The following is a 26,087-nucleotide window of genomic DNA, read 5'->3' as shown; positions in this document are numbered from 1 at the left end:
ATAAGGTATGCAGTATTGTGAAATAATTATATATATATATATAATTATTTCACAATACTGCATACCTTATATATATATATATATATATATATATATATATATATATATATATATATATATATATATATATATATATATATATATATATATATATATATATATATATATATATGTGTAATTATTTCACAATACTGCATACCTTATGCGGTTCAAGCAGAATAGAAGAAAGTCTAAAAAGAAACAAGATTAATGAAAGCATGGAAGAGTTTTCAACAATACCACTCAATAACACAGAATGCATGGTCAGAATGTAGAGCTGCAGCAAAAGTAGAATAGCAGAGATATGAATGAGAAGAAAAAATTACGCAACGTTGGTAAGCACATTTTCTAAATTTTCTGTTTTAAGTACACTGCGCCGCTTTCGCCGATGCTCGTTGCGATATGCTTGCGGCCTATAAGGCGCTGGGCATGCTACCACGCTCCCTCAAGGCGTTATTTTTTCCGAATGGCAGTGCGCGCACCCGTGAGCGAACCTTGGTAAGCCTCTGTGCATTCCTCGAACAGTCGTGTTTGTCGTCCCGTCTGTTCTCCACCAGGTAGTTTCACGCAGTGACCGAACGCTCGGCGAGTGCTACGTTGCACGATTACCAGCTGGACGCCCCACTACAGTTGTAGTCAACTTAGTGCTTTGGGCGTGTGTTTTTATTGCTCCATAATGAGCTAATCATGCGCACAACCTGGACATATTTCTTATTTTGTAAATAGTTTGTTTATATTACCTCTCCCCCTATACTCTCTTACGGTCCCCTCACCTCTTTCATTCCATTTCTCCAATCTGCCTGCTATCCTTTTCTTCTGCTGCCCCAGCTCAGGTGCTTAAGTATCGATGGCAGATGCCGGGGCTAGCAAAAATCTTTTCCTTCTTTTCTTATTAACATTTTAATAAAACCACTTAATACTACTACTCTTTTAAGTACAACTTCATTTAACGAGTTCCTCTCCTTGATAGTTCGCCAAACATATACATGTTTATGTTGTTTTCGGCGTGCTATGTGAGGGGGCAAGGTGTGTTTGTTGTGTTTTATGAGACTAAGGCCGTCATGCGCCAAGCTCAAGTAAAAAAAAAATTGGTTTGTGCAGAAGTTTAAACAACGTAAATTACCAATGGTGGTGTAGAAGACATAAAAGTCAGTTTATGGTGCCTTTTGATGGTGAAGAGCAAATATTTTATGAAAGGCTAATAGGGCTAGCTTTAAAGAAAGTCGGGTAACCTTTGAACCTTCCTTGGCTAGGCAAGAGTAGCGAGGCTTCAAGTAAAGGCAGCCTTATTTTCAGGCCTCAGAAAGTGGCCGAGGTATGGCTAGAATAGACTGTTTCATTACACTTACTATATTTTATCAAATGTACAATTTGTATAACACACTTGCATTCTTTAAAAACTTGAAAAAATTGTGAAAACTCCAAAATCTTCACCTTAGAGCAAAGTTGCATGAAAGTGTTCATTGTAAAAAAAAAAAAAATGCTTTTTCCTTGTTTCGACGCTCCTGCATAAAAATTGAACATGATTTACTGTTAGCTCACGGTATAAATCACACGGGGCTTGCCTTGTTGTTTCAGGATGAAACGGTGCAGGGGTGATTCCTATATGAAGATGGGCAGATAATCACTTCCTTGAAACGTTCCTGGTGGGGGCAGGATTTCCTTTCACATATTCGTAAAACTGGTTTCAGAAAGCCTAGTTTAATATTTGCTTCGTTGTTACAAGCGGACTGCCTTTTTTTTACGTTACGACGCGCTAAGTTCATGCAATATTAAAGGAATATATTTAGTTTTTTCTATTTGCTTGCCACGACCTTGGGCAGCGCAGTGGTCGGTTCTCTCGTTGCTTTCAATTCCGACATGACTGAACACACAGGACAGTTTTATGTTTTATCCTTGAGCTGTGTCTGTTACTTTGTTGTTTATGATGTCGCCAAGGAAAGGAGCGATCGCTTTTCTATAGTGGACAGCTGTAAGTATTAACTTATGGAATCGTGTAAACAATACTGCTTGTGAGGTTGTCGTTTACTTACTTTCTTTCGGCTCTGCAGAGAGCGTAAAATTCAGCAGTGAATATTGATGGACAGTGTGGAGGTCTTGCTATTTCCTTTTATATCCCTAGTACTGCTGCGCTTCTAGCGTAAACATGAGTTTTTGAAAAATAAGTATGAAAGTCCGTGAACAACTGGATTCTTTCTCGAGTGCAAGAAATTCAAGTATTATTTGTTTTTTTGTGGAGTTTGCTTATTGCTGAACTGCGTAAGAGTTAAATCGCAGATTGCAGGAAGATTGTACCATGGAGGCAGTGGATCTCGTCTTTGCGCAATGCTAGGTAATGAAATCAAGAGTTTGACGAAAACTCGTCTGGTTGGGTTGAATCATAAAACGTGACATTAAACGTGACGTTAAAAACAGGAAAGTGGATTCCAGTGCCATCGCCGCCGAACGCTGCATATCGAAGCAGCACATTATCGACTGGGGCAAAGCACAAGTTCTAGCGGCAGAAAAGATGAAATTCCCTCGCATTCACCTGGAATCTTTGATTATACAAACAACCTGTCACATCTTGAACCGAAACTGCGGAAATCTGACAACTGCTTACGCACAATCCCTGCGCCCTGTTTTCAAGCATACATAAGCTCGCGCACCCGCTTGTAGTTTTTTACTCATAACAAGGCACCCGTATGGGAGCCCAAACGTCTCTTGTGTGTGTGTGTGTGTGTTTTTGTTGTGGTCATTGTCTTCAATGTCACGTTTTAATGCTAGGTAATGTGTCCAGTACGCCGAGATTCTGGCGCATCTCTTCAAAACGCAAGCGCAGTAGCCTCATAGCTTGCGGTCTGTTATTAAGCAGCGTTCTAGACGGGCTCAAAGTGACTACGAGGTAATGTAGGAGTTTGGGCAGGGTACGGATTTTTATAATGCATGAATATGTGAGTATGGTTCTTTTGTCTGTACGTTATAGTTCGTTGGTTTCCACATAAACCCTGCTTATGGGTGACGTCCTGTAATCACTAGTGAAAGGCCGCAAACCTAAATAATGTACTGGTTTGATTTTATAGGATTTAACGTCCCAAAGCGAATATGGCTATGAAAGATGCCGCATTGGAAGGCTCCTGATAATTTCGGCCACGTGGGGTTCTTTAGCGTGCACTGACGTCGCCCAGTGCACGGGTCTTTAGAATTTCACCTCCAAAGAAACGCGACCGCAGCGGCTTGGATTGAACCCGCGTCTTTCGGGCCAGCAGCAGAACACGATAACAACTCTGCCACCGCGGCTGCTAAAAATTATGTACTATATCCAGCCGTTTAAGGTAAGATGGTTTCACTAACCCATACATAATAAATCCAGAATCTAGGAGCCAAGGTTTAAAATTTTTCAGGGCACTTAAGTCTGCTTATCTGGAGGAATGCGCAAGCATGTGTTTTCAGGAAAGGAAAGGGCGTAGTAGCTCTCAGTTCTCGACATCTTGTGGACACCTCTACCCCGAAATACATTTTTGTGACGCATTGTGTGAACCATGAGTCGGCACTTTTCTGACTAATTTCGTGACCTATGACTCAGCACTTTTTGTGAACCATTCCTGAGCACATTTTTTGGGACTCTGTTTGTGACCATTGACTCAGCGCTTTTTGCAACCAATAATCACCACTTTCTGTAACCCATTTTGTGTCCATGACTCACGGTCACGAATAAAGACTGATGACCACGACTCAATACGTTCCTCAGACAATGACTCCGACTCATGACTACATCGATTATGATACCGGACTGAGGACTGAATTACAGTTACTCACATTACAATGAAAATGATCTGACACTCTATATGCCAACTGTCGTACGCATTCACTCATGACTATACTATACACTAACTAATGATGCCGTATCGTGCGATACATCTCGTTTTCTTATGTTGCTTCGACATTGCTTCCACATATGCTTCCACATATGTTGCTTCCACAAGAACATAAATTCATTTAAAACTAAACATTCTGGCAGATTTACCTGTCTGGTTGAGTTTGAAGACTTAGAATAAACTGTACGCCTCCAACCAAAAACTTTTAAATTTTAACCCAACGTTTCGAAGCCGACTCGGCTCCTTCATCAGAGGTGACTGAGGATAGTAGCTAGCGTCTTTTAAGTATGGAGGGGAGGGGGGGGGAGTCAAAGGAACGACAGCTGTGATGAGAAAAGCGTTGGGTAGGGGGAGGGGGGTTTTAGGCTGTTAGTCACGTTGTCGCACTGCGGGGAGGTGGTCAATGGGGACTTTTTTTGTTTGTTTTTTTTGTTGAGAGCGAAGTCGCTGGGCATATACAGGGGGCGGGTTTACTTTTGTGCGGTTTATGTTGGTCGGGGTGGTTTGGATGTGCCAGGATTCCAGAAGGAGCCTTTTGTGGTAATTTGTTTCGGTTCCGTGAATAACAGCCTAAAACCCCCCTTCGCCTCCCCCACGACTTTCGCATCACAGCTCTCGTTCCTTTGACCCCCTCTCCCCTCCATGCTTAAAAGACTGCCCTCAGTCACCCCAGATGAAGGAGCCGAGTCGGCTTTGAAACGTTGGGTTAAAATTAAAAAGTTTTTGGTTGGATATGTACAGTTTATTATAAAAACATAAATTCATCCATATTGTTGCATCGGCCACACCGAAAAAACATGCTGAATCGGATCACATGGAGGCACAATTCAGCTTCATAGAGGACTCTGCTAGTAAGCATGGATTGGCTGAAGCATGTATATTAGACATCCATTCGTGCTTGGAAGGCGATATTTGGGAGAAGAGCGAGGCTCCTCTTTCCCACAGATTTTAGAGGTGTGTCTTTAGGCTCGTGCCGGATGGAATCACTTGGTATCGACTATAGTGTCTGTTAGTTTTCTCGGATTTCAGCCTTAATGGCGACACTTCTTTTTGTTTCTGGTGTGTTCTCCGGCCAGGGCCCTAGAAAACAACTGTCCACTGTCAGTGCTGTAAGCGCTTGTAAGCACATGTGTTGTAACTGTAAGCGCGGTCTCCCTTGTCTGTTGTCCTAGTGCACTTTATATAATTTTTGAAAGATGGAAAACCAACTAGCTCAGATGTCAGTTCTGCTTCCGCCCACTGGAAGCTTGAAAAGTAGCCTTCTTACAGCGTTCCTCCTAGTTCGTGTATCCTCCGCGCTAACGAGTTTGTCTAGCTGAAAATTTCCTCTTAGATTCCCCAGTAATTTCTCACGCTCCTCGCGGGAACATGGTTACACTAGGTAAAATATTTGTGTAACCTCGCGACGGCGCAGCTCAACCGGATCGGTGAAGCAGCACAACTGATCGATGGTGGGCAATATAAGGGAATAGCCTTTTCTCGATAGAGGCCCCGTTTGTCAAAAGGGAGGCGGCGAGGAGGATGCAGCAAAGCGGTGTGTCACAAGCTGGCTGTCGAAATTCTTATCTTTTGTTACTTTCAGTTCTGCAAGTGATGAACGAGCCCTTGCCAAGACGATCCGCTGCCGTGTACCCAGCAAAACCTTCATGAGAGAAAACCCGCTTGAAGTGCACTGTATACTCTGGGGTAACGATCGAAGCCTGAATTTCATCAAGAGATTCGCGCATTGGCGACGCATCATAGCCGCGCCGTACCACTTGGTGAGGGATGTCGATGACTGCATTCTGTATCCAAAATCTTTGACCTGTATATAATCAACTTAGTTAATCGTCATCGGGAAGTGAGCAAATTACTTGCCTGGATGTCTTCCACAGTACTGTTAACAAATGTCCATTGCAGGACAGCAACATCAGCCATGGCTTGAACGTCGTGGACGGTTACAATAGGCTCGAGCGGAACTGCGCAAGAGAAGTGGCAAAAATATTGACCCCAGGAAAGACGGACTTTTTTTGACAAGCGCAAATGAAAATGGAATTCTATTATACTTTTTTGTAACTGGCTAGCACTCTTCAGTTTTTCTTTAGTAACAGAGATTTTGGCTCATCTCATAACTTCGAGCGCAACCAACATTACCTGAAGACCACGTAGTGATGACAGCCTCAGCATGAGGTCCGGCTTCTGTTAGCCCGTTCGGTGTCTGCAAAACGGCTCGAATTTCTACTCGGTAAGAAGTAAGAGCGGTCAGGTTGGTCACTGTCAGCTTCATGTTGTCAGTGCGGAAAGCCCGAAAAACGCCGCCATTGTACAGACGAATTTCAAATTCCGGCTCCAGTGAGAGGCCCTCTCGGCATAAACTCCATTCCAGACTGATTGATTCCGGGCTGACGGACTTCACCATTTCTACTGATGGCGCCGGTAACCCTGTAAGAAAAAGATTTAATTGAGCAACCGCTGCCAGTTATAAGATAACAAACTTCCTTTGCAGTTTTCTTACCCCTTTTTGCCATCGACGCATGTGTGTGTGCGTGTGTGTGCGAGTGTGTGTGCGTGTGTGCCTGGTCCGAGGTTTCGATCGAGGAGGAGGCAGGATGAACCAAGAGACAACAGACGCGTTCAATCCTCTCCTGCATCTCAAAGTGCGGGTTAATGTACCACTATTCTTATTACAAGCTTACGTTTCAAACACCTAAAAACCATTGGTAATTTACAAATCACAAAAAAGGTTGCAGACGCAGCATTATGACGAGTGCTGCCTATATATACGCTGAATTGACGATTCGCGTTGCCTGAGATTTGGTGTAAGCAACACTTGCTAGGAGAGTATTATTTCACTTTTATGTAAATTCCACCACGCTACGACAACGCACCAAAAGACCTTTTGCTCCATGGCAGTCCCGACATGATAAGGTTTCCTACACGTACACACAAGTGAGTCGGATATTTATTGATGTCCTTAGTAGTTAGCAATCTCCAAACAGTGCTGGCGGCTGCTCGCACGAAAGCTGCACATTAAAGCGGCCGACGTGCATGATATTGTACTGTTCAACGCGAAGGAGAACCACCGGAGCAGAGACAAAGAGCTGCGGGGGTTCCTATGTCATCCGAGCAAGCGAACAAGAGACAACCAACTTGTGCCTTTACTAATGCATGCGCTACTTCTGCTTCTACAATCGCGTGTATCAATATTATAATGGGCTGGCCACGAGAGTGAAGAGACGTACTACACCACGAGTCGGCGACGGAAGAAGACGACGAGGATCTCTCGCAAGGTCCGCTCGGCACTGCTCGCAGCTATCCCGGCTGCTGGTATACTATGTGTTCCTATAAACACTTGTAAATATATTCGTTCCCGCTACATATTTGGTGGAGATGGAGGTTTCACTGACGCCTACATCAAGCGGAGGAGCTACGCAGCGGACGCCAGCTCGGCAGCTTAGCCATGCCCCAAGACGCCTCGCAGCAAACAACGCCGCCGGTCACGCCACCGGTCGTTCTTGCTCATCCTCAAGACTCTGGGAGAATTTCCGGCACAGATGCCGTCGACATCGATGACTCGCTCAACACGTAGAGACGTGTGAGTGCGTACAACCGAAGCGTCCTGACCCTCATGGTTGCCAATATAGTATTCAACCTGAACGGCACCGCTCGCGTTTGTTACGAAACCTATAAGGATGATCTCACCGGCTGGAACACATTCAAGCAAAAACTTTGCGAACTCTTTGGAAAACAGCTCGGCCGACAACTAGCAGCCAATAGGGACCTTGCTTTCCGCGCCCAAACTTCGACACAGTCCTACGTGTCGTATACTCAGCACGTTTTGGCCCTGTTCTACAAACTTGACAATAAAATGTCTGAATCGGATAAAGTAGGCCACGTTTTAAAAGGCACTGCGGACGATGCTTGCAACCTGCTAGTTTACCAAATTGCTGAACGGTTGACGGCATCATTAAGGAATGTCGACGCTTCAAGAAAGCCAAAAGCCGGCAGATAAGAACGCAGTTCGCCCGCCTCCCCAACACGGCTGCAACATTACGGCAAGATCTGCTGCCCCGGCAACCCTCAGCATCGCCTTAAATTGTCACCCGCTTCATCCGGCCGGAACTTAGGGCCATTTCTCTTGTCCCCCTGCAGTCACGTGATGCCGACTATCATTGACCCGCCATATCTGTGAAAAAAGGTCTAGTCTGCCACGAATTTGTTAACCTCGGCCTTCAGCCTTTCAGCCCCATTTCTCCTTTCCAAGCCCCGGACTTTGCTGCGATCAGTCATGGACGCTCTCAGTACTTCGCCCTTCGCCGACGCAACCCTTCCGACAGGCGGACACCTTGATGACCGGCCCATTTGTTTCCATTGTCCGCGTGTTGGTCACATCGCCCACCACGCTCGCAACCGCTGGTTCCGTCCTTACACGTACAGTTACATGCCCAGCTTTCGCCGCCCTGAAGAACTACCTGGTCCTCTCTCCCCCAGTGCGGACCAACAAAAGCACTGCTACTGATGACCAGACTCTGCGCTTGAGCCGCTTACCATCCCATCGGCGCCGCCAGTTCCGTTCGCCCCAACGTCACTCCAGCCCTTGATGCGACCCTCGAACGCAGCATTGCGCTTGCTCATACCGTCGTCCCAACCACTGCAAATCGAGCATACCTTCCGGTCATCAACTTTCCTCGTGTGTCCAGCCGCTCCAGCAAAGCATGACGATCGCAACGCTCAGCCCTGTCGCCGAATGTGTCATGTCGGCTGTGGCCGACTGTGTCTTGCCCTCCTCACCGCTCTTTGCCTGTCATGACATCAACCAACGAGTACGGCAAAATGATTGATTATGACCTGTCGCAAATGAAAGCACAATGCCTGCGTTTTCTACTGTCCTCTTATCGCGGCATCCTCATTGGCGATGACCGTCCGTTGTGTAGAACCTCTATTGTGAAGCATCGCATAAACACCGGTGATGCTGCTCCTCTTCACAGACGTCCGTATAGAATGTCCAGTGCAGAACGCCACATAGCAAAGCAGGCGGTGGACAATATGCTCGATAAAGACATCATCGAACATCATCGAGCCATTGGGCCTAACCTGTCGTCCTGGTTAAAAAGAAGGACGGGAGCTGGCACTTATGTCTCTATTACCGGCACCTCAACCGCATTTCTAAGAGGGACGTCTATCCTCTGCTTTGAATCGCTGATGCATTGGATTGCCTTCACGTAGCCAAGTACTTTTCTTCAATCGATCTCAGGACAGGGTACTGGCTAAATGCTGTCGATGACATGAACCATAAAAAGACCGCCATCGAGACCCCTGACGTCTTATAACAGTTAAAAGGCATGGCGTTCGGCTTTTGGAACGCACCGGCTACCTTCGAATGCATGATAGATTTCCTTCTTCGTTGCTTTAAATTGTCTACCTGCCTTTGTTATTTAGATGATGCTGTGGTTTTCTCGCCTACCTTTACCACAAACCTCGACCGCCTCACGAGTGTCCCCGCAGTGTTCCGTACAGCATGGCCCCAGCTGAAATCCTCGAAAGGCAAATTCGGTCACCGACAATGGAGCGGTAGAAGCGACATCTGGGCAATTTGATTTTACGTCTTTAACGCTATTTATTCATTATGTCAAAATGGACTATTCTCGGAAACCTTGTTTACGGCTCATAAGTACGGCCAGATCCGGCTAAAATTCAAGCCTTCAAAGATTCTTCTTCACCATGGGCGTCCAAGGCTGGGCTCAGTTTTGTCGATCTCTGCCCACACTTCCGCTGTTTTATCAACATTTCGCCGGAATTGCTCGTCCTCTCGCCGATTTTCTGAAAATCGATACCCACTTTACCTGGGGCCCTGCTCAGGAGAACGCATTTTCTTCGCTCATACGCCTGCTCAGCACTCCGCCCATTTTAGCCCATTTTGATCAGTCTGCTCCCACTGAACGTTGGACCAACGCCTGCGGATACGAGGTCGGCACCATGAGATAGAGAGAGGAAAAAATACTTTATTGTGCAGAGGACCTCCCCGGCCCCTGGGTCCCCGCACTACCCTACCACACTCAGATGTTCATGCCTAAAAGGTCCATGACGCTGCAGGCGCTACTGTCAACGATCTTCTGTCTTACCGGATCCATGGAGCGTAGTGCTGGCTCAACGTGCCCACGGTCACGACCACGTAATTGCATATGTCACCCGCCTTCTTCGTAATGCCAAGAAAATATTACTCAATTACTCAGCGTGAGTGCCTCGCCCTTGCCTATGCAGTCGACAAATTTCGACCCAATCTATTGGGTCGTTTCTTCTCAGTCGTAACGGACCATTGCGTCCTCTGTTGGCTCCATTCCCTAAAAGTCCCAACCTGCCGTCTTGGCTGCTCGGCGCTGCGCCTCCAAGTATATTCGTAAACCGTCGTCTACAAGTCAGGGCGCTTCCGCCAAGATGTTGACTGCTTGTCTCGCTACCCTGTCGAGCCACCTGATCTTTGTGAAACTGACACCGTGCCTTCTCTCTTTGATTTTTGTGACCTCCTCAACATTGCCGGCGACCAGCGCCAAGATTACTCTCTAGGACCCCTCATTGAAGGCCGCAGCTCCGAAAACCCGAATCCGTCCCTGAAGATATTTTCTTCAGAATGGCATTCTCTACCACCGCAGCCTGCGCCCTGTTGCCCCTCGTCTACTGCTTGTTATTCCTCAGCAGATACGCTCCTCTGTCCTTGAACTCCACAATCTATCGACGGCCGGACACCTTGGTGTCTCCCGCATTTATGCTCGGGTCATGCGTCACTTCTATTGGCGCCGTTACGTCATCGCCTGTGGCCTGTGTCAACGTAGAACGAGGCCCTCCACACTGACTGTTGTCTTCTAACACCCATTGATGGAACCTTTTTATCGTGTTGGCCTCGACCTTCTCGACCATTTTCCTACATCCATATACGGCATAAAGTGGATCCCGGTCGCAACGGACAATGCGACTCTGTTGTCCATAACACGTGCCTTGAAGACGAGCGGCTGTACAGATGTCGCGAGTTTGCTCTTGCACAATGTTATTCTGCAGCATGGCCCACCTCGCGAACTCGTCACCGACCACGGCCGTACATTTCTGTCCACAGTCGTTGACGACGTACTCCGTTCATGTTAACGCAGCACAAGGTCGCCACAGCGTATCCCCCACAAACCAATAGGCTTACCGATCGGCTGAACCCAACTTTGCCCGACACGTTATTTATGTCTCTTCAGACCGCCACGACTGGCACAGTGCTTCTTTTAAAAAGAGGGCTGGCACAGCCCTCTTTTTACCTGTGAAGACCCCAATGACCTAGTCCTTCAGGGCAACAGAACGCTCGAAAAATGGTCATAGTGGTCCCAGTCTAACCACAAAATTAATTCCAGAAAGACTTAAGATTTACTGCTTAGACAAAAGAACAAAGTATTTGTGCTGCAAAAATCGATCATTCACGATTATATGGCTATTGGAAAAGAACATAAGTTTCTTAGTGTTACTCTGAGCTCGCACTTACCGCGATCACCACATAAACTATGTGCGCAACAAGATCTCTGTGGTAGCAGGCACTCTGCGCTGCTGCAGAAATATATTACCAGAACAAATGAAAGATCAATAATACCATGCACTATACGCACCTCGAATAAATTACAGTAGTCTTATTTGAAGCTCCACAAGAAAACAATATATTTATAAAATCTTTGTGCTTGAGAAAAATTTTTTGCGTTATTTGGCGAATGTTGACTCACATACAACCACACAGAACTTGTTCCCGAAATACCGACTCATTAGATTCATGCACGCTTGTGAATATCATTTGTTAAACCGGCCCTATTTCTCCTCCGCATATTATCTCAATTTTCTTAAGCTAATCCCATCATAAATCTTCCATATTGGTTAGTTCTCTATTTCAGCATCCAATACATGTTTAAAGTCATTAAAACATATCCTACCATCACTCCTAAATAAATAATTAATAGTCCTTTTCATCTAAGAAAGAATTAAAGAAAAATTTTGTAACCTCACCTGAAAGGATACGCCTCACCCTGATACGCTGAAAGCTCTAATTAGCTTGTGATTTTTGACTGTGATTTGTTAAATGAGTTGATTGTACTGTACTGTGTCCTTTCTTAATATAATAGATTCTTTTTTCATGAAGTGTGTCTTTGATGCTAATATCTCTGTAGATGTCTTGCCAACTTTAATAAGCGTGTAGCTTTATCATTTAATAACCTGCGTTCACTGCAGTTTTGTTTATGGCCCTGGGACTGGTCAAGTTGCTGAGTGAAACGTCTAGCGCAGGGTACATTTACAGTAGCGTCTATAACCGCTCTGGAAAAATAAACGAATTGAATTAAAAACTACGCCTTGGTATAATGTGACCCCACAAGGGAAGGACAAAATTTTTCAGTGAAAGCAACGTCAATCGCCTCGTAATATCAATCGCCTCGTAAAAGATATACGGATTCCTTTCCGTTGGTAGTTTCCCATTTTAGTGACTTTCAGACCACAAACCCTTCTGTTCTGAGTTGGCACGTTTCAGGTTCTGCATCGCAATTTTCAAGGCCGTGTGCAATTTTTTTTTTGCGTCAGAAGAGGTACAGTCAACATTGTTGAAGAAACCACTACAGTAATTGTCCATGAAATTCGACAGCATTCCACATGATACAATGCTTGTGCAATTTGTTGTTTTTGATTTTCATTTAGTAAACTATAAAAACCATGTAAGCGTTACAGAAAATAAGTAACCTATTACAACTGTCATTATTCCATCCGAAATATAACTGATTACAGTGCTAGATTGGAGCCCCAGAACAGTAACTAAACAACTACAGGAAACTAATCCATTACGGCCCACTCCCGGGCAGGGGCCCGCATTTCGGTGAAGGCAAAATGCTATAGGCCCACGTACTGTGTGATTTCAGTGCTCTCTAAAGAATGCCATGTGGCCGAAATTTTCCGGAGACCTCCTCTACGGTTTGGTTTAGGTTCATGTGATATAGCGTCCTAAAGCGACTCAGGCTATGAAAGACGCCACAGTGCAGGGCTCCAGATAATTTTGACCAGCTGGGGTTCTTTAACATGCACTGACATCACACAGTACATGGGCCTGTAGCATTTTGCCTCCACTGAAATGCGGCCCCCGGCCCGGGGTGAAACCCGCGTCTTTCTGGTCAGCAGCCGTGCACCATAACCACTGAGCCACCGCGGTGGCTCCCTCCACTACGGCGTCCCTCATAGCTTGACTGGATTGCGACGTAAGGCCCCGGAAATCGTAAACGATTTCCTGTTGTTGGTGGTCACTTGCGCGACCTCATCTGTTTTTTCTTCTCTTTTCCCTGGGATGGGGTCCTTTGGCAAGCGCGCCGGCGCTTCGACTCAGAGGTCGCTAGTCGTGCGCATTCAAGACGGATACATTGCGACACCTGGATCAGGTAACAGTTTATAGTCAGTTTCGATTTAAAAATTTCGACCGATCAATACCATTGTTCACCCGGTAAAGCATTTATAGCTTTATTCTTTGCGTGTTCAGCATTCGGTGCATAAAGAGCTATCACACGGAAGACAAGAACAACTATTGTGACCATTCTACAATCTCGGTCCTCCTCTGTCTGCTGCTTCGTATTATTCGTGACTGGCAGCCCTTGATCGGCAACCTATCCGATCACTCGCGTCTTGGCAATGCGATATCTGAGCTCAGCTGCGGCGCTATTCGAACCGTATACGACCACATAGATAACACGCAGTGCCTAACGGAAGCGGTTCTGGGTTTCGGCTTGGCCAGCGCGCACAGCGATCAGCTGCCGCTAAGCCTGGCCTCGCGTGACTGTACGGAGGTGCGCACTACTCTGCTGCCATCTCTGATCGAGCGGTGGTAACAACTGCCACTCCTCGCGACGCGCTTTCGCATACTTCGCCGAGTACGTCATCAGGAAGTAGATGATGGCGCTGTTTTCTCTGGGCGTGGTGCTGAAGAAACATATTTATTGGCTCGAAAAGAATACTTACATGAAGGTATGATTGGACCTAATATCAAGGGTTCAGCCCTCACAAACAGTACGGAGGGCCAATATTAGAGGACCCCAGTTTCGTCGGCCGCTGCCCGAGCGCGCTCAACCAGGGTCTTTTGGGCCTGTAGGTCAGAGCAGCCAAACAGGGTCGCCTCCCAGTCCTGCCGGGTGGGGTTGGGGTGAGGGGATATCAGGGTTTGTTCCCCTTTCGTTTGCTTTCTCGCGGTGCACCCTTCCACGGCCTCGCCTAGAGGAGCGTGCCGCGTGACTCCCCCTGGACGTTAACTAACAAGAGAGGGCGCCGGCGTCACAGCGACATGAGGGCCACGGAAGGCGTCACCGCTGCGCGCGCTCGGGAGAGAGAACTCTTCGGCTGGGGAAGGTCGGCGCGATTTTTCCACCGTCGTCGGCTCGTGTGGGCATGCAGCCGCGGTGTTCCGCTGTGCGCCAGCGGGGCGAGGGCTCGTGGGAAGGAACGTTTTCCCGCATCTCGTCCCATCCGGCTTGGCAGTCTCCCCTTGCCGTAGCGTGGGCGAACATCGCTCGTAACCCTGCTGGTAAGTCGGATGACCTCTATTGTTTGCCGTATTTTGTTGCTAGCTGGCGTTATTTTTGTTGTAGCAATAAATGCCTCTTCTGTGTAAGCCAAAGTGTCGTTCCTTTGTTCCCCGAATGCAAGGCCCGCCGTGGTAGGCTTGCGCTCGGTAGCATACGCGACCACGGGGTGGGGTTTGGCGGTTTTGAATAGCCCTAGCTGCGGTTAAATGGGGGGAGGATGTACGTTTTTCCTCTCAATTAGAACGCCACATTTAGCTGCCGCGGTGGCTCAGTGGCTATGGCGCTCGGATGCTGGCCCGAAAGACGCAGGTTCGATCCTGGCTGCGGCGGTCGAATTTCGGTGGAGGCGAAATTCTAGAAGCCCGTGTGCTGTGCGATGTCAGTGTACTCGAAGAACCCCAGGTGGTCGAAATTTCCGGAGTTCTTCACTACGGCGTCCCTCATAGCCTGAGTTGCTTTGGGACGTTAAACCCTCATAAAACAAAAAAAAACGCCACATTTGGCAGCCCAACGTGGGGCTTGCTCTTGGAACATTGGACGACTGTCTATTCGGTTCAAGCAATGCTCTTTGTTCGGACTTGGCAAGTTCTAGTCCTAGCCTGAATTTTGATTGCTAGGACCTCCTGCATGCGTTTTTCAGTGCGAGGTGTATTGCGCTGCGGCATGTTTGAACTTTTCGATATGATGAGCACGTTTTATGTCAAGTTTTCCCTGGAGTTTTTTCAGCACGAGAACCACTTCGCCAGCATCGAGGGAGCGCTAGGCTTAGCGCCCGTGGAGCAGCCGAGCGTGAAGCGAGTTAGTACGGAAGCCGCGCGGGTGGTCCAATTTTTGTACATATTTTCGTCTGCTGTCTCTGTTCCGACTCTGGGAGTCACGGCTCCGGGAGCCGTGTTACCTGTGGTCACGGGTGCCGCTACTAGCTCAAGAGTATTGCAGCTCGGCAAACGCCGCTCAGAAGCTTCTTCATGCAGTGAGCGGGGTGGGACCACCCAACAGAGCTGATGTCTCCTCGCGGGGGCGCGCACGTAACCCTTTTCGGATTTTTTTGGTTGTCGGCCATTGTCAGAATGGCAGTTGGGCCTAAGGCTTTTCGGAGCTGCCTGCACCATATCAGAAGAGACGCGACCACCGGACCGTGGTGTTGTGAGGGGCGCACTTTGGTGCCTACCCGTTTTTGTAGCCTCGCAGGAACTGAGTAGTCTCATTCATCTCAAGAAATGGCTTTGTTCGTTCGAACTTTGCGTTTGCACAGCCGCCCGACAAGTTTTACTACCGAGTTAAGCATTGTGCCACGAGGCCCTTGCGTACGCCGTTTCCTCTCCGTCACTTGGAAGTTGTCCCTGTAGTGAAAAGCCTTGGAGAATTTCTTGAGAAGAATTTGTCATAGTGAACACATGTTGATAAGACTGCTGTCAAGTTATCAAAAATGGTTAGTATCTTAAGCAAACTGTGCTCGTTTCTTCTGCAAAATGTATAACTAATTTTGTATAATTCAGTATTTGCTTCTCTCCTATACTACTGTTTCACTTTCTTGGGTAATACCAACCGCTCTAATTTAAACAGGCTACATATTGCCCGGAATATTTGTAGTGTTTCCTTGTTCATACTTCAAAGCTGCCGCAACGCCGCTTTATCAATTTGTGGATGCAATTCGCGACCAGATTTATCTTGATTGATCGCATCTAGGCGGAGGCGATTCTACGTTGTTCCGCACTGTTGCAACTTTGCACGCCGCATCTCGAAACTTCGCTATCAGCTTTAAATTGAGCACGACCGACAGCGGCGGGCATTCTGTTCGACGACCTCCGAGCACGCTTGCTGCTACGCCGCGGCCGAGTGATTCAGTCCACTGTGGGCGCAAGTCAGCTCAAACAAAGAGTTTTGGTTAGACGCCTTCATCGCTGTCTTTCTGCTCTTCGGATTGCAGTCGCCACCACATGACAATATAGTAAAGAAAAGAGCAATAAGAAGTATTGCTTACATCTCTAGACCTTTTTTAAATCCATCTGAATAACTCCAAGACCTTAACTATACAGTTCTTGGCCAGTAAAGCGGTATAAAAGGAGCAATATCCATTAAAATTTCACTAAGACGTTGGCACAGAGAACACACTCATGCCATATAAAATCCCGAACAATGGTCCATTCCACAGATACGGACCAATTACTGACGTCAAATGGTCAACTATGCTTTGCCATCTTTTGACCACTCTTTTCGTTAATCACATCAACATCTTACGTCTCATTTTAAAGTGTCAATGTTTCTGTGCATTTTTCTTTTTTTTCTGTATAAACAGTGCCTCGTTCATTACATCCTCAAGTGATATTACTTTATTACTTCCTTACGTTGTTGCCAATGTATAGGCTATGCACCTATACTTGAACCCTTGTACGGCGGCGCAGGCCCGCAATCAAGCTCTATTGTGAGCTTTTTGTCTGCGCCCCTTACACCTGTATGATGTAAATAAACATTTGATTGGATATCAAGGTGTAAGCCTTTCTTTGCTCATGAGTGGCGTGGACGGAAGTTCCTTGACGTAAGTTGTGCGCACGAACTGTCAATCATAAGTTGTATGGTAAAGTAAAATGGAAAAGTTGATTAAGCAGCAGTTGGGCTTCGTTTATGGGTGTTTAGCGTCCCAAGGCGACTCCGGCTATAAGAGACGCCGTAGTGAAGGCCTCCGGAAATTTCGACCACCTTGGGTTCTTTAACGTGCACTGACATCGCACAGTACACAGGCCTGTAGAATTTTTCTTCCATCGAAATGCAACCACCGCGGCCGGGATCGAACCCGCGTCTTTCGTTCCAGCGGCCGAGCGCCATAACCACTCAGCCACAGCGGCGGCTTAAGCAGCACTGCATTAGCAACATATATGTAATTGAATAAAAAAAAACGAAAGGAAAATAAGCGTAAGAAACAAAAATAAGACAAAAAATAAGAAAAGAAAAAAATATGACAAAAATTAGGAAGGAAACAAAAAATGAAAATTAAAAAAAAACAATATAACAACAAACAAAAACAAAATAAAAATACAAAGGAGAATTACAGGGAGAAAGAGAGGAGAGGGAAAGGCTTCCAGATGTAGGCTCTTAAGAAGACTTCACTGCAATCTTGTTATTTTTTTCGAGATGGTGAAGCCGGGCAGAAGTAGGGTGCGTGGTGGACCGCGCTTCTGGAGGGTGGAAATGGGTCTAGTGCTGGCGCAGAGTGCAGCCTTTTGAAAATGGGTTTGAAAGGCAAGGAAATGAGGCGGTAACTGTCTCACATATTTTGCTGGACTTCCGAACAGTGCCGTACAATGGAAAGGATAAACGAGAGAGCGAAAGAAGAAAGAGGTGCCGTAGAGGAGGTCTCCGGAAAAATTTCGACCACCCGGAAACCTTTAACGTGCACCGACATCGCACAGCACACGGGCGCCTTATGCGTTTCGCTTCCATTGAAACACGGCCTCCGCTGTCGGGTTCGAACCCGGGTACTCCGGATCAGTAGACGAGCTCCTTAGCCACTGAGCTAGCGCGGCGGGACGGAAGCCTCCTGGCAAGCCGGATTGTGGTGGGCCGATGGCTGGTGGATTGTGTTTCTGGAGGGCCAAAACTTCATTCACAGAGGCTTCACGAAGATAACGGCGGCATTTTCGCCAAGTGCCACAGTTACGGCAGTCGCAGCAAAAGAACTGAGAGAGTGTACAACAGCAATAAACTAAAAACTAATCAGTCAAATGCTCTCTACGCCTGTGCTAACCCACAGCTGAAATGCATGCGTTCGGTGCTTTGCTTTCTTCCCATGCACACACGTCGGAAGAAATAGATGCTTGGGATGCATATATACAAGCCCATGCATGTATAGGTCATGACGTGAACAAAGGTATCGAAATTTTCCCCAATTTATTGGACGGCTCCAAAATTTCAGACATAACAACGCACGTATCGGATTTATATCCCTAAACAATATGTGCGTTTGAACATGGTGGTGCAGCACTCGCATAGGTCCGCAACAAACATTACAGCGAAATGTATAATCGCTTAGTTAAAGATTCCGACATGGGGTGGAGTCGATTTCACATTTGCGCATAATGCGCATTACAAGTGCAAAGTTGTAAGCCCGGTGCTGCGGCAGAGGAGATACCAAATCTTGTCTTATTTGAAGTCTAAACCCTCCATTTGTTTTGAGAAACGGAAAGACGCCTAACTGCCTTACTTTCGTACTTTTGTACACCTTTGCAAGTGTACACCTCGGCCACCTCGCAACGCGTTTGATGTGTACAGTGAGCCAGTGAGCCAGTTAAGCGCCTTTCCTTTCCTCAAACCAAAATGAGGGTTTAGACTGGGAATAAGACGCCAAATCGAACCTATGCGACGCTCAACCAGGCAATCAAATGTGAAGCGTGAAAGCGTGCCTGTCACTCCAAATCTCTCCGCCGCTCATGCCAATCAACCTTCGCTGATTAATGCGCTAAGCCTGCAAGGTTAGATCTACTAACTTTTTACCTTAACTTGAATTTTATGATTTTAACAATTTCGAATAATAAACGAAAAGGATTAGGTTAGGGGCGCGGAGAAGAGAACAAATATTTCGGCCCTTCCATTCACCAGACCTGCTGCAAGCTCTTTCTCCGTCGGCGAAAGCTCCATTTCTCACCATCCGAACACAAAAACTGTAAGCCTTGTGCATTTCGGTGGCGCTAGAGAAGACGGTCTTTTTTGCGGCAATGCAGTACTCTCGAACGCTCCTGCCACACTAGGCACCTTGTTAAAAATCAAATTAAATAAAATTTATTCAATAAAAAAAAGGTTAGGAGGAAGACAGGTAAGCGCTGTGAAAGCAGCTTGAGGAGCCCTGACCCCTCATCACACGTGGGCAGCATAGAAGCGTGCGGCTAAGGAAATACAATACACTATGATGAACACATACATAAGTTAGGCAACATCGCTCGAACAGGGGAATACAAGGCATAGAAACAAAGCCGCTGTATTGCATCGTTATAGAAACATTGCACGCCCTTCTTTTGGTGATATACCGGATATGTAAATGATACTTTCCTTTAATACGCGGTTTAGAAGTGTGGGCAGAAGAAATTTCAACGCCTGATGTCCACGTAATTGGCTCTGAATATGGCGACATACCGCACTTCAGGATGGCGAAAATTACAAATGTGAAGTTTACGGCTAGCCGCGTTAGGCTGGTTGTGGCATAAATATTTTTTTTTTGCAAGTCGAGTTTGTACATACGACATAACTTGTAACCATAAATTGGTGAAACCTGAATTGTGTGGTGTTTCTTGAATAAACCTGCGGTGTGAGAGCAACATAAGATTTTACAGGCTGGGCGTAAAGCGCTTTTTGTTAGAAGCAAAGTTTGCTAACATTTCCACCTGTTGTTGTTGAATACACAATAAAAGAATACATTATAAAACAAGAAAATATAGAATTATATATAACTATGTAAAAACTAGGGAAGGGGTAGGGAAGAAGTAGTATTGCCAGCGCAAAATGCAGGCTATCCTAGGTAGCTAATTAATAGTTCACGTAATGATCGCGTGTCTTGTTTTCTGGAAAGCATACGTCCAGTGATTTAAAGTTCTTGGCCACTTCAATATCAGAGTTATTTAACAAAATAGGCGGGATCTGTATGTGTGGCGGGGGGGGGGGGGGTGAAATAAAACAGGCTTCGTTTTATTGTTGTTTAGTTTTAGGCAGTTCATTTGGCGCTGTGCATTAATTTCGGAAAGTGCGCTATTCGATCGACTACCTAAATTTGCACATGGTTCACCTGAAAAGACCAAACTCGTGTTATCAGCATGCAACAGATTATGTGATGTCATGTTTCATCGATGCGTTCCATCTCATTCATATAAAGGTTGAACAGAAACGGTTCAAGAATGCTTCCCTGCGGGGCACCTGGCGCAAGTCAAATTTAGAACGGTATTTCAAGTAAGAAATAATTATTTTGTTTGCGATGCCTCTTATGCTATAGTAATGAAGTTTTTTAAACAGATATTTATCATTACTCAGTCGAAAGCTTTCGAAATATCTAGGAAAAGCCAAAATACCATATTTCTACATTCGAATTTTTCTAAAATTAATTCGTTTTGGGCAAGCTGTGCGAGCTCTATATATTTATTTTTGCAAAAACCATTCTGTGATGAAATAATCAAGTAGAAGCCGTCAGTGAAAGAAGCAAAGCGTTTCAATATTTTTTTTTCTCCAAACCCTCGGAAAAAACAGGTGAGATCGATATAGGATGATAGTTAGACATGTCATTTTTATTACCCTTTTTAAATACAACTTAACTTTTGATATTTGCATGCTTCGGGAAATAGTGCCGTCGACAAAAAATGTTGCAAATATGGGTAAGACAAGGTTCGAGTAAATGAATTACGTGTTTTACACACTTCATTTGAATATTGCCCGCGTCCGCGGCTTTACTCTTGCTGAGGGCTAAAATTGTGGCTACAATCTAACTATTTGATATTAGATAATTAGACAATAAGACCGGGAGTAAGCCAATAAAGGAGCAAAGCAAGACCATAAAGCAAACAAAGAAACTTCCACTGCCATGTGCGCCAGGGCGATTTTTTAACAGCACCGCGCCCCCCTCGACCCGCCTGCTTGACAGAGCCTCACCCCGGCGCAGAGCGGGCAAAGAAGCGAAAATACACGCATGCGTAACACTTGCGCTTATTCTCGCTCGTTTCTCCGCTCCGGGCAGTGATTGAGCGCTGGCAAGTCGGCGGGTCGATGGTGGCGCTGTGCTCTTAAAAAATTGGCCTAGCGTACGTGATACCCTGAGGAGACAGGCGAAAATACTTCACACAAAAATGTTTTCCGCTTAAATTTCGGCTACAACACTTATTCAGTATTTCTGAGTTTTAGAACACAGCTCTTCAGCACCCGTTCGGGGGTTGAGCCGCGTCGCCGTCGGCGTAAGCGAGCAAACGAGAGTACCACCGCTCGCTCATAGATTGCGCATCAGTGGTAGTGCGGGTATTATAGGCGCAGGCGCGCCTTGTGGCTATAGGATCTTTAAATAGGGGGTGAAATAGTGTTTTAGGAATTTGTGGTTCTTCAAGAAATCGAATCTATGAAGCTTCCAGGTAAAGGAAGCCAAGTAGCTTCGCGCTAGCATATAAAAACGGGACGTAATCCACGTGTACATGAGGATCGATAGCGCACAAAATTCAAGGGACACAACACGAGCGCACGTGTTTTTTCCTTTGAATTTTGTGCGCTATGGATCCTCATGTTGACTACCTACTAGCCTGAACCCTGACTCTTCCACGATTACAACTGTAACGATATTCAGGAAAGAGGAACGAAAGAGGAAGTAAAGAAAGCCTTAGGGGCAATGGAAAGGGGAAAGGCAGCCGGGGAGGATCAGATAACAGCAGATCTGTAGAAGGATGGAGGTGACATCGTGCTAGAAAAACTAGCCACCCTGTATACGCAATGCCTTATGACCTCGATCGTACCAGAAGCTTGGAAGAATGCAAACATTATCTTAATTCATAAGAAGAGAGACGCCAAGGACTTGAAAAATTACAGGCCAATCAGCTTACTATCCATTGCCTACAAAGTATTTAATAAGGTAATCGCTAATACAGTCAGGGCAGCCTCAGGCTTTAATCAACCAAATGATCAGGCAGGCTTCCGTAAAGGATATTCCACAATAGATCATATTCACACTATCAATCAGGTGATAGAGAAATGCGCAGAATATAACCAACTACTATATATAACTTTCATTGATTACGAGAAAGCATTCGACTCAGTGGAAACCTCAGCAGTCCTACAGGCATTGCGTAATCACGGTCAAGAAGAGCTTTATGTAAAATTACTGGAAGATATACATAGCAACTGCACAGCTACTATAGTCCTCCATAATGTCAGCAATAAAATTCCAATAAGGAAGGGAGTCAGACAAGGAGACGATCTCGCCAAAGCTATTCACCGCCTGTTTACAGGAGGTATTCCGAGGCATGAATTGCGAACAATTGGGAATAAGACTAAATGGAGAATACCTAAAAAATCTACGATTCACTGATGACATGACCCTGCTGAGTCACTCGGGAGGTGAACTGCAAATCATGATCAATGAGTTAGACAGGCAGATTAGAATTCTGGGTATAAAAAAATAACATGCTCAAAACCAAGGTAATGTTCAACAGTCCAAAAAGGCAACACCAATTCACAATTGACAGTGAGAGCCTGGAAATGGTAAGGAATACGTCTACTTAGAGCAGGTAGTGATAGCTGACCCGGATCATGAGAGGGAAATAACTAGAAGGATGAGAATGGGATGGAGCGCATATGGCAGGTTCTTTCAGATCATAAGTGGCAGTTCACAAATTTCCCTCAAGAGAAAAGTGTACGACAGCTGTATGTTAGCGGTACTCACCTACGGGGCAGAAACGTGGGAGCTAACGAAAAGACTTCAGCTTAAGTTAAGAACAATGCAGCGAGCCATGGAATGAAAAATGATAGGTGTAACGTGAAGAGACCGAAAGCTGGCAGAGTGGGTGAAGGAACAAACGCGGGTTAATGGCATCCGAGTCGAAATAAAGAGGAATAAATAGATGTGGGCAGGGCACGTAATGCGAAGGCAAGATAACCGCTGGTTCTTAAGGGTAACGGAGTGGATTCCAAGAGAAAGTAAGCGTAGCAGGGGGCGGCAGAAGGTTAGGTGGGCAGATGAGATTTAGAAGTTTGCAGGCAAAGGGTGGATGCAGCTGGCAAAGAACAGGGTTAATTGGAGACATGGGAGAGGCCTTCGCTCTGCAGTAGGTGTAGTAAGGCTGTGATGATGATGATGATGATATTAAGGCTTCCCCTCTCTATGCCGGACAAGCGCAGAGAAAATCGTGATGACGTCATGGTTGGGAAATTTCAGAATTCTGCTGTCTTCGCCCAAGAGCTGCAGTGCGTTTTTCAACACCGCCAAGCAATGCTTCGTTCACTTCACCTTCGGCTGGTTCATTTACTTTCCTGAAACAACCGGCTTTTAGGTGGAAACGCAGCGCCGCCCTACATGACGTCATCATTGAGGCCTCGGCCCGTCACCACGCACTCCAAAGAAGAATAAACGCCGATTCGGCTCTATTCTTCGATTACGTTGCCATTTGAAATCCTAACACAAAAATGCTTCGCATGGTTTACCTGCAAGATTCACATATTCTTTTAAACTCGAATTCTAAAACCTCTTCACTTGCGCTTTAAGCGAGCCGTGTGCACCGTCGTCTATCACAGCGGCATGAGCGGAGGTATGGTGGCTAGGGATTGTTACTAGGTAGCGTCAGATTTAAAACTTCCCTATCTCTCCATGCTTCCGCGCCGTCACTATTCCTGTGCCTACCGCCAGGTGGCTGAGCCGTCGAAACCGGCTGCGACTGACTGCTGCTCGGGGCCGTGCGATCGTGTGACGCGCGCTTAACTTTTTTTGCGTTGCAGAAATAAAAACGATAGAGATCACTGCGGCTACCTGCACTGGAGGAATGCGAAAGCATTGTCCTCGACACTCGTCGCCTCTCTTTGCCCCTCTTCGAGTCCGTTGACGGCTGCTTTTAATCAATTACTTAATCTATGTGAATCAAATTTTTGTTTAATTATCACATCAAACACATTTCAATCCATTTAAAACTTTATTTTCACTTCGCCTATTTTTCTACTGTTTTGCCGTCCACGGCTGCTTTCCCGTCCGCTCACTACACCGACGTCCACGCTATTTCGACTTTTTTTACATTATTGGCTTCAATTAGTTACCTAATCATCCTCACATTGTCATCTATCGGTCACAAGCATTCCTTTGATGCTACCTCTTCTGAGAAGGTCACAATCGCTGCTGGCACTCTTTGGTGACACGCTTAGGCGACACGACCACGCCGACGTAGACTATTAATCTTTCGCATTAATTAAGCACTGTAGACTAGCGGGCGTCTGTTTGCGGCGTAACAGGCCCACGCGCAATCACACGAAGCCTCCTCGTCCGCTGCGTTGGCGGGTGGTGCTGCGAAATGTGCTGCACGCGGTACATTGTCCACGTCAGTCACGCCACTCACAACGTTGTCTTCCTAGTATAAACAGTCTGCTTATATAATACAATACTTATAATTGTCAGCTTGTTCCTTTTGAAGATTGAGCGACGCGACCGGTAGCAAGGCTTCGTCTGCCGCTGCTGCTAAACGAGCGGCCCAAGCAGAGGCTCAGCGCCGGCGCCGAGAGGACCTTGCCGTTCGCGCCGCCGAAGAGAAGTGTGCTCAAACTTCGCAATAGAAAATATCGTAATCATTCGTACAGTTTTTCGCCACAGTAGGCTATCCCAAGAAAGCACTTGAGTATTAAATATGTTGCTCGATGTTATGAAATTTAATACATAGAAACCTCTCCAATGCTGACGGCATTGCTAAGGGGGGAAACATTATTGTGATTTCAGGATTTATTACTCCCTGCGGTGAATATTTTGCTGAACCAACGTTCCCGCACTGATCTAGCCTTCGTTCCTTATTTCATATCACCGGTGTACAACTGCAGAAACTATGGCTGTTTACTAGTTATTATGCTAGAGCATAAGGGCATCCTCGGATCGTTTGGCGGCGTCCTCTCTCCTACCTATAAGTATACGCTTTCTACGTCTAAGGTGGTCCACTGGCCACATGTGGTTGGTCTGTGTTATGAGGTGTACGACTAAGCACGACACGTCATGTGTGCTCATGACAACTATGTCACGAACGTCATGTGTCATAACATTCCACGTGATGTGAGGACCCGCAAGTGACGTCAAGCGCTTCAACGGAATCCTTGCGCGATCGGAACCCAAGCGGATCTTTGTATAGCCACCCGCAATTTTTTGTTTTTCACCTTTACTTAACGAGGCACTTACTCCTTCGCGGCGTCACAAATTCGGTCTCGACCACGTCGCTGCAAGTGGTTATAATACAGGCTTGCACCCTGGCAGTGTAGTTCATCAGTGGGCTGAGGTCGAGCAGAGGAAAACTGTGTACTGTCAACTCAGCACTGCTGCCGGCCACTTTGACGCTGGAGATCGGGGTCGATCCCGGGTTGGTACCGCTCCACAGTTCGACCTAAAGGGCAGGTGGGAAGGAAGAAGTGTAGAGACTGCTCGCTTTCTGAAGCACGGCGGAAAATATGGCCTGTTGGCCTGCACTCAGTTTGGAAACAGCAGCGCAAATAACTAGACAAGGGACGTCACAGGGTCATCTCTCACTAACACAAAAGGCGTTCCATTGAGACGAGCGGATTAAATGTGCATAATATGAAAAGCCATTCAAGAATGACAAGAAATCATCTCAAAGAAGGGGAAGTAATGATTAGGGCGCATCGCGTCGTGCGTCGTTTTGCGTTTTGTCTTGGCACTACTCATGATGCCCTACCTACAATGAGTCTCTTTTACGTACCCGGCTAGGGTGAAATTGCCAACTTGTTTTGTCCGCCTTCAGGCAACAGGATTGTTACAAATAATGCGTCGTGTTTGAGATAGTCTAACGCGTTTCAAAGACTAGCAAGGTAATAAAGAAAAACGCTGTGTATAACTGAGTCGATCTCCATCTAAAAGATAAGGAATGTAGCCAAATCACATAAACCCTCTTACGTGTTTCTGACCGTTATGTCTTTTACGAGCTAAAGTACA

At 46.2% G+C, this 26,087-nt stretch overlaps 1 protein-coding gene across 9 annotated transcripts in view; it reads right to left on the bottom strand.

Moving 5' to 3' along the window:
• The window catches only part of LOC144132344 (uncharacterized), a 206,626-nt gene that overhangs the window by 106,805 nt on the left and 73,734 nt on the right, over positions 1-26,087 (bottom strand). For all 9 annotated transcript variants that reach the window (XR_013314788.1, XR_013314790.1, XR_013314786.1 and 6 more), the window contains 3 exons: positions 25,320-25,521; positions 6,030-6,317; positions 5,754-5,854 (listed from right to left, as the gene is read on the bottom strand). Coding sequence is in view for 3 of the 9 variants with exons in the window: in XM_077664672.1 (XP_077520798.1) it covers positions 5,754-5,854; positions 6,030-6,317; positions 25,320-25,521 (591 nt within the window). In the remaining 6 variants the exon portion in view is untranslated. The remainder of the gene's footprint in view (positions 1-5,753; positions 5,855-6,029; positions 6,318-25,319; positions 25,522-26,087) is intronic.

This window comes from Amblyomma americanum, chromosome 5, assembly GCF_052857255.1.
Source record: "Amblyomma americanum isolate KBUSLIRL-KWMA chromosome 5, ASM5285725v1, whole genome shotgun sequence".
NCBI classification, from domain to species: domain Eukaryota; kingdom Metazoa; phylum Arthropoda; class Arachnida; order Ixodida; family Ixodidae; genus Amblyomma; species Amblyomma americanum.
The sequence above is the reverse complement of the archived record's forward strand: the minus strand, read 5'-3'. Positions and strand labels throughout refer to the sequence as shown.